The 9,822-nt window shown below is 35.3% G+C and overlaps 1 protein-coding gene across 2 annotated transcripts in view; it reads right to left on the minus strand.

The window, feature by feature from the left end:
- Window positions 1-2,838, minus strand: part of LOC106881028 (ubiquitin conjugation factor E4 B) — a 79,234-nt gene extending 76,396 nt beyond the window's left edge. Inside the window, exon 1 of one of the 2 annotated variants that reach the window (XM_052972224.1) lies at window positions 2,492-2,838. In XM_052972224.1, coding sequence (XP_052828184.1) covers window positions 2,492-2,515 — 24 coding nt within the window. In that variant the 5' untranslated portion in view covers window positions 2,516-2,838. The remainder of the gene's footprint in view (window positions 1-2,491) is intronic. The other variant, XM_014931214.2, reaches the window with a different exon arrangement.
- Window positions 2,839-9,822: the final 6,984 nt, after the last annotated feature.

Genomic DNA, 9,822 nt, shown 5'->3' on the forward strand with positions numbered 1-9,822 from the left:
ATATATATATATATATATATATAATGTGTGTGTGTGTTTGTGTGTATCATCATCATTTAACGTCCGCTTTCCAAGGTGGCAGGGGTTAGACTGTTTGACAAGAGCTAGCATGACAGAATTCTGCACCAATCTCTACTGTCTGCTTTAGTATGGTCTCTATGGCTGGATGCCGTTCCTGTATGTGTGTGTACGTGTACACACATACATGTATATACCTAACATTCCGCTGTACTCCTAGCGCGAAACTATGTGGTAAAATCGACAATGATGGATACATATATAATACTGTAGACTTCGAATTATATATATATATATATATATATATATATACACACACACACATATGCCTCAATGTGTATGTAAGCAACTTATATATGTATACGTGAAGATGTATATACACACATAAGCAAATATGAACACATATGTAAACAATGTACGCACGCACACACACACACACACACACACATATATTTGCATCAATATGTACATGCATGCATGCAGGCAAAATACGACCTGATCGTGTAAGGCCGATGATCAAAGTCATTCAAGCGAAGACCATCTCGTCTCGTTTTCTTTCAAGACAACCCCATCCATTACATTACACAAAAACAAAATGTCCTCATTTATGATGGTGGCTGTTATTTGAGTGAGATTTGGCTGCGACTTCTAACAGGTCTCGTATCAGGTAGAGGTTGCATTGTTAACCACATTAACTGTTAATCTAAACAGGTTTCTATCTAACGAAATCATTTTTCACTGTTTATTTTTCCAAAACTATACACAGTTTCAGCCAGGGGTTAAAAAAAAGGGTGGGGGCTTCTCCGTGGTGGTAACTTCATTTGGTATATGTAATAGCAATGAAACGTCCTCGAATCACACTCTACTAACGGCACGCTAAATTATGTGGTCCAAAATATATAATCATAAAAAGACAGGATGGTCACAGTTGAAATGACTTTGAGCGCAGGTGTGTTCGGGCAAGGTTGTCCAGCGAATCCTACGATGACCATCTTCCCCATCAAATGAGGATCCTTTGATAACCAAAATATCAAAGGAGCTAAACAGCAACAGAGATATATAAACAAAAAAGAAAATAGATAGATAGATAGATAGATAGATAGATAGATAGATAGATAGATAGATAGATAGATAGACATACGCACGCACACATCCATCATTTACCTTTTGTTGTTTTATTTTCTGGCTTAATTTTCGGGTCTGGGGTATTTGTTTATTTTTAATTTTTTTGTGTGTTTGTGTTGTTGCTTTTTCACAATCTAGGGGCGATCTTATTACCCAGAGGCCCCACGAAGACAATGAAATTTGATTTCATCCATCTACATAGCTACGCGTTTAATTAAACACATCTATATACACACATTATATATATATATAATCCTAACGAAAACTGAAGTACAGTTGGTGAAGTCGGGGGAAAAGGTTTGGATTGCTAAAAAGAGAAACGGAAAAAAAAAAAGAAAAGACAGAGTAAGAAAGAGAGAGAAAAAAAGACAAACTTGAACATTTTTGTTTCGTTAACAAGAAACAAGACACGATCGTAAGCAAGATACAAGTCTCGAATAGAGAAACAGAGGATAAAGTAAATACAGACATAAATACATATATGTTTGTAGAAATATATATACACACACACACACATTATTAGTGTGAAAATAACGGTTAGTTGCAGTTTGTATTGAGTTGACGATTCCCTGTCGTCGCAGACAAGAGTTGTTATATTATAGTTTCGTCAAAAATGAAATTTGAATTCATTAGTATTCTTAGCCAACCTAGTTCTATGTGTTTTCTACTGTCAGACCCGAAAGCTTTTAAGTAGAGTAAGAGACATGAAAGACAAGGGTTTGATATGGGAAGAGAGAGAGAGAGATTGACAAATTTAACCATTTATTCTGTTTGTTTCAAACAAATAACGAAATATGAAGCAAAGATAGCAAAAGGCAAGACGAGTCAGTCCCTCTGACATAAAAAAACTGAGACAAAGATGGTAAACAGAAGCAAACACATACACACATATATATATATATATACATATAGATTGATATACATATAAACACACACTAACATATCGTCAGTGTAAATATAAATATATATATATATATATATACACACACACACATATATATATTTCGTCTGACATATACATATATACATTGACATATATATATATACATATATATATGCATTGACATATATATATATATATATACATACATATATGCATTGACATATATATACATGCACAAACATATGCACACATGCATCGATATATGTGTACATATATACGTAGACATGTATGTATGTATATATATATACACGTAGGCATACACATATACAGATGTGTAAGCCTATATATTATAGATGCGAGCGTGTGTGTGTATGTATATATATATATATATATATATATATATATATAGTGTGTGAAAATAACGGTTAGCACTGCAGCTTGTTGTTATTCATTTTGGATTCCTACCTCATCTGGAGTTAGTTCACTCATACCGAACACCTCCTGTTGATATAGAACCGTGTAGCCGTTTCTTCAACTTTTGCTGCTCTTATCTCAATGCTCCACTTGTATTTGTTTTGTTTTGGGGGTCCTTTTTTTTGTGTGTGTTTTGCTGGCCCTTAACGGGGACGGTTCCACTAAGCTTCGCTGTGTTTTGTTAGTTGGTTTTTATATTTTTTTTTTCAACGAGACGAACGAAGTTAGGCAAAAAGGAGAAGATTTTTTTTGTTACAAAAAAAAATGTTGGAAGGGGTCCTCTGTGTCAAAGAAGGCAGCAGAAGACAACGAATGACTTTATTATACACAATTGAACGTCACTTCCGCTTTTCAAAACGGAACTATTGACCTGACCTTGCTAACTATTTTTAAAACTACTTTTACTATTTATTTTTACCATTACCATTATCGTAACTTGTTTTCTACTACTACTTGGTCCGCTTTTACTATTATTATAATTATTATTACAACGACTGTTATTTCTATTAATATTATACTAGCATTACCTCTTTCACAAACCGGAACTACTAACCTTAACATTTCTGCAACTTCGTTTCACTACAACTTTTCCTATTTATTTTTATTACTATTTTTACAATTTGTTTTCTAGCACTACTAGTAGTTCTACTTTTACTATTATTACAACGACTGTTATTTCTGTCAACACTATTCTCGTACAGTACGGAACTTCTTATCCGGCTTCCAGAAATCCGGAAATAATTTGCTACATCATGCAGTATATCATACTGTGTTTAGTAAATACTTCTCAGCACCTGTAAAAGAGAAAGGAGGGTAGAGAAAGAGAGACAGACAGACGTTACCTCCTACCATGACATTTTACAACTAACACCACCACCATCATCATTATAATCATCCTTAGAAATATACAGTATCAGACTTCTTGTGAGGATTACAGAAATTGGGGAATACAGTGCAGTACACTATATTGTGAACTGCATAAACAGAGTCTGTTTTTGAAGTCGGTTAATTTGCATGTGGAAGGGTATCTAGTTGTAGAAATAATGCCAAAATCAACAGTGGAGAATGAGGTTCTCCTACTTGTCAGGTTCTGCCAAATCGTCCACCATTCTTATTTAACATGATTTTTTTCTTTAGTTTGTTTTTATGTGGATCGATAGAGATCAAACATATTCTGCTTTAGAAGTGTGTAAATTTGTACCTGTATCTCCCAAATGAACTCATGTTTGTCGTTTAATTTTCATCCTATGAACATTATAGTGAATATATGGTACTATATGATATATTTTAAGGATTTTAAAGGGATTAATAAATATCGAACAGACCCTACTTTAGAAGTACATTAATTTGAATTTGTAAAATACGATTTAGTTCTTTACTTTTCATAGTTTATTCATATTATACATATACGTGCTGTCTCCAGAAAACCGAAAATCCAGAAATCCGGAATACTTCCGGCTCCAAGCATGCCGGAATTTTGTCCGGTACTGTATTACATCTTTCACAAACCGGAACTACTCGGCTAACCAAGCTGCAACTACTACGTTTACTATATTATTTACTTTTGGTTACCCTGTCACTACAGTAGCAACTATTTCTACTGTTACTACAATTTTCACTAATTCTACCAGCAACCGTTATTTCTGTTACTGTCATCGCGGGGCGAAATGCATAGTGGTATTTCACCCGTCGTTACTTTTCTGAATTCTAATACTACGGAGGTCAACTTTACTTTTCATCCTTTTCGGGTCGATAAAATAAGTACCGGTTGAGCACTAGAGCCGATGCAAACGACTTACGAACTCACCCGAATTTCCTGACTTTTGTGACAAAATTTGAAATCATTATATATTCCACAAACCGGAAGTGCCATCCTTATTTCAATTATTAACATCAATACGACTATTTTGGTTATATATATGTTATTTATTTTCGTATTTACGATTACTACAACTGCTATTATATAATTTTTACTATTATTATCACATGTACTACTATAACAGCTGACGCTATTTGTTTACTGACTGTTTTCACAAACCGGAAGTGCTAAAGTTACACTATTATGTTAACAACGAGTGAAATATTTCTAGTTTATTACTTTTATCGTTAGTACTACTAGCTCTACTTTTACTACTAAAACGACCTTTGTTACTGTTACTCCAAAATTACCGTTTCCGTAAACCAGTTCTGACTTTCTACTTCTATTTTTAGGCTCTTCAGTAAACCTATAGCTGGTCTTTCTATATGCTAGAAATAGCAGCATCATTTCGTGAAAAATTTCCCAAGGTTGCTTGCTATGTCAAAAGGTGATCTTGATTAAAAAACAATTACAACTTTATTCATCACTTTTTAAATATTATTGATAAAATTGATATTAACTATTATTTCTATTTTATTAGACATAATAGTGACAGGACGTCTGACAAAATGTCTTTGAAGTAGTTGAGTTATGTCCCTTCATCTTTATTTCAAAAACTGTTGAACTTCTAATATTTAGCTTTAAAAGAAGGCGGTGAGCTTGTAGAAGCGTTAGCACGCCGGACGAAATGCTTAGCGATATTTCGTCCGTCTTTCACGTTCTGAGTTCAAATTCCGCCGAGGTCGACTTTGCCCGTCATCCTGTGAAGGTCGATAAAATAAGTACTAGTTGATCACTGGAGTAACTATAATCGACTTACCCACCCCCTGACATTGCTGGCCTTGTGTCAAAATTCGAAACCAATATTTAGCTTTCCATCCCTTCAAGGTTCAATAAAATGGTTCTAAAAGAAACTAGAAAAGTTTCAATAAAACATTGATGTAATCTTTTCCATTATTTTGTTGAGAATATTAAATACAACGTGACTTTTTTTCTTTTTTTTCTTCAGGTTTATTAACATTTCGTCTGTTTTTACGTTTCAAGTTCAAATTCCACGAAAGTCATCTTTGCCTATCATCCAGCACTAGGGACTATGTCATCGACTAACTTCATTCCTTCAGAATTTCAGGTTTAATGTTTATATTAGAAAAGGTTATATAATTTGTATAGTTGTTGCATACAATTCATGTACTAGTTAACAAGTGACTTAAAATATTTAATTTGGTTGCTTTAATTTAAAATGAGATATTTTCCTTCTTGAAACTGATTTTCTGTTCAATTAAATAAAATACCACTCCTGTCATAAAGCAGAAGGACACATTGAATAATGTAGTCTTAGATACACTATGCTTGAAAAGAAGACTGACTGATGGTCATGGCTAGAACGCATAGCCATGGCCATAGATTCGCTCAATTCGGACTAACCTGAGAGTTGAAAAAATACACGTTGCTACTTTCACTTTCATTTCTGAAGTGTCAGAATCTCCATCACATCTGCAATGTGGTTGGTGAAACAGATCCACAGTCTATAGACGAAAGCATTGTGTGTGAACTTGGTAGACAAAAACTGAAAGACGCCTATATATATATATATATATATATATATCATCATTATCATTTAACGTCCGTTGTCCATGCTGGCATGGGTTGGATAGTTTGACCAGGATGGGAAGCTGGAAGGTTGCACCAGACTCCGGTCTGATTTGGTATGGTTTTCTATTTGCCTGGATGCCCTTCCTAACACTAACCACTCTGTAATGGGTGCTTTTATGTGCCACCACCATGGGTGCCATTTGTGTGATGCCAGTATCTGCTACGATTGTGATTTTGCTTAGCTTGATGGGTTTTCTTCTCAACTACAACATAATGTCAAAGGTCTCAGTCATTGCCTCTGTGAAAGGAACTCAGCTACTTTGCCTCCGTGAGGTCCAAAGCTCGAAAGGAACTCATATATATATATATATATATATATATATATATATACACACACGATGGGCTTCTTTCAGTATCTTATTTCTTTACTGCCCACAAGGGGCTACACACGTGTTATTCATGCGTTAGAAATTCCAACAACAAAGTCAACACAATGGAAAAAATAATTCTGTACTTTTATAAATATTTGATTCAGAGGGCTCTGTAATTAAGTTTCCAGGACGAGAAAATATTCAAAATGGGTTCATGTCGTAGCAGCCTGTCTCCATAACATTAAGTGCTACCCATTAGACTGAGTAAATAGCCATTAAAACAGATTTCAAAAGCTGTTGCTATGCCGTGATTTCAACTCAGTAATTTGATGACTCAGTTTTGAGTCTTGCTATAGGCTAAACTGAAAAGCAAAGTTCTGAGAACAGCAAAGGACTGACATGTGAGTATGTGCACAGCAGCCAAACTCCGCATCGCTGGAACTGTGAAGCGCACAGTTCTATCCAAGGATTTTTTTCATAAACTAGGGGATAGCTACTGACATTAAGCTTAAGGATCATATAATGTACAAGTATAAAGAAAGGACTCTTTATATTGAATGCTACCGATAATATCGAGTGGAAATAGGGGATGCTGCAGATTCGCAGTGAATGTACACAAGCTGCCACTGCTGAAGCAAGAATTCCCAACTGCAGATCCATAGTCTCGCAAACTAACAGTATCCTTGTTGTTGTCAAAATATATATAACGCATAAATAGAGTCTGAAAAATTGTTTTAAGATACATGGCATATTTTATAAATATGCATGTTCAAGTAATATAATAGTATGAAACTATTGGTAACTTTATCAGTTGTGTATTGAAATTGATATTTATCTCTCACTGGATGGAGTACTATTTTGGTTGATTCTATGTATATTGAATCTGTAAACTATATGTGTGGTGTGTGTGTGTGTGTGCGTGCGTGTGTGTGAAGGTACATGGCTAAGTGGTTAGGGTAATGAGTGAAACAGGTAAAAGATAGGCTGGATTTGAACTCAGAACGAAAATGGCCATAACTAACCACTGTAGGCATTTTGCCAGTAGTTCTGCTAATTCACTGGAATTATATACAAATGAATTCGCAGCTTGTTTGATAAATTTTATTTTTATGAGCTTTTTTCCTAAACCACACCAGTGTGAAAAATATGGGAGTGTATCTTCTTAAATTATATGATGGGGCTGATGAATGTCTTCTCATTGAAAATGTAAATTTTGTTACGGCTGGGGAGTCATACTGCTTTAATATCTAACACACTCACCAGTTCAATTTCCACTCATTTATTATTTATATTTTTTCTTTTCAAAAATTTTCGTTGCTTTTGCATCCTTGTCAACGGATGATGATTCTCCGTTATCAGAGCTGTGTTCCTTTTGTCTGTTTGTGCACATATGTGTGCCAGCGTGCATGTGTATGTACATACACATGTATGTATGTCTGTGTGTGTGTGCAAATTTTGTTATTTATACAAATCTGGAGTTGCATGGCCTAGGGTGTTCGGCTCATGATCACATTATCATGGGTTCAATTTCTGGACCAGCAGGGCATTGCATTCTTGAGCAAGGCACTTCATTCCACGTTGGTACAGTCTAATCACCTGAAAATGAGAGTATACTTCCACATGTCCCTGCAACCTCCACAACTTTCCAAAAAAATAAAAATGGATATTTTTGTATGAAATTTTCACCAAATATGCTTCAGGTGTGTAGATTCCGATTGTATCAAATTTGCTGTGAAAATATTTATTTGTTTTTTCGTGAGTGGGGAGTGGAATTTCGGAAAATTCCACGAATCGGTTTTGTTCCCTCGTAACTTTCAGGAAAATGGGTATTTTAAAATGAAATTTTATATAAATACCTTTCAGATTACGATTATATTGGGATTTAATGTGAAAAACAAAACTAGAGAACTCGTACACATACATACTGACACACAAAGTATATATATCTACAAAATGAAAATGGAAATTTAAAAAAAAATTGTGATGTCAGAACGTATGTATGTCCACTCACGAATCTTCTATTTCATATTAAATAACGATGAGTACTTGTAGAAAATTTCATTAAAAATATCTATTTTTCCGAAAGTTATGAGGAAACAAAGCCAACTCCTGTGAATTTTCCGAAACTCATCACCCCACCATCGGAAATATTTTCTCAACATAAATTCCGATATATTCTGAATCTACACCATCTAAAGTGTAATTGTAAAAAATTTCATTGAAAAATACCCAGTTTTCTGGAAGTTATGAGGCAACAAAGTTGTGGGGTGGAGCACACATGTGAAGGTTTGCCCAAATCTGGAGTTAAATAGCCTAGTGCTTGGGATATTTGATTCACGATCAACTGGACCGGCGGTGTGTTACGTTCTTGAGCAATGCACCTGATTCCACATTGCTCCAGTCAACTCAGCTAAAAATGAGTATCACTGGGTGCAGCTCTCTCTCTCCCCCTCCAGCTGTTTGTTACACCTCGGACGTAACAAAAGGTGGGAGGGCTGAGAAAATGTCTAGTCTGCTCATGACTACATAGGCACCTAAAACAATTAGCGAAAGCATGGTACATGTTACCAAACTCTAAACGTTCACTGGGTAACAGCTGGTTCTCTAGAATGCATACAAAACTGTCCTGCTAGCAGAGACAGTGTTTTAAACTGTGTAGAAAAACACGGACAAATGTCCAAGAAGAATTAATTGATGTACTGAGATTTCTAGTAGTAAACTGACGCAAACTTGTTGTGCTCAGCAAAGACGACTTGTGATCCGAGATGAATGTTGTTTCATAAGCCTTTTCCTGTATTTCAACTTTGTAACCAGATTACTATCGCTGTTTTTCCAAATAAGAAAGTAATCTTGTACACAACACTATTACACAACATAAACAGCCTTATGTTAAACAAAAACATTAGCATCCTTAAATTCAACATTGAGGAAAATTAACTGATCGAAAACACGACGAATACTGACCAAGAATTTTCCAATCTATAAACAATCTTCCGAGGAAATTTCTCTTGGATTAAGAATTTCGGTCGTAACTAAAGATCGAAGTAAACAGCAACAAAAGTGAAAGCTAATAAGTTACCGATAGAAAGTCCCTAGAGAAAATGAAAACTACTTTTGTGAAAGTATAAACAGGATGTTATAATCCAAGATCGCCTTGATTAGTTCAGAAGTATTAAGAAAATTAAATGGCAATTCCTTCAGCAAAGAAGAAAGATGACGTCACACATCAGTGTGTGTGTGTGTGTGTGTGTGTGTATGCATGCGTTTGTATATTTTGCATGCGTGTGTATGACACAGGAAGTGTTTAGTCGTTGACCTTTCTTTATAAGCTTACTAGGGCGACGGCGGTGACGGTAGGCAGAGAGTGAAAAAGCGGCGGCGGGTTAATGATAGAAGAGGAAGTGAAGGAGACGGCAGTGGCTGCGGAGGAGAAAAAGGAGGAGGAGGAGGATAAAGTGGCGGCGGCGGGGCGGAAGCTATGCCACAATAAATGAATAAAT

Source organism: Octopus bimaculoides, chromosome 12 (genome assembly GCF_001194135.2).
Source record: "Octopus bimaculoides isolate UCB-OBI-ISO-001 chromosome 12, ASM119413v2, whole genome shotgun sequence".
NCBI lineage: Eukaryota > Metazoa > Mollusca > Cephalopoda > Octopoda > Octopodidae > Octopus > Octopus bimaculoides.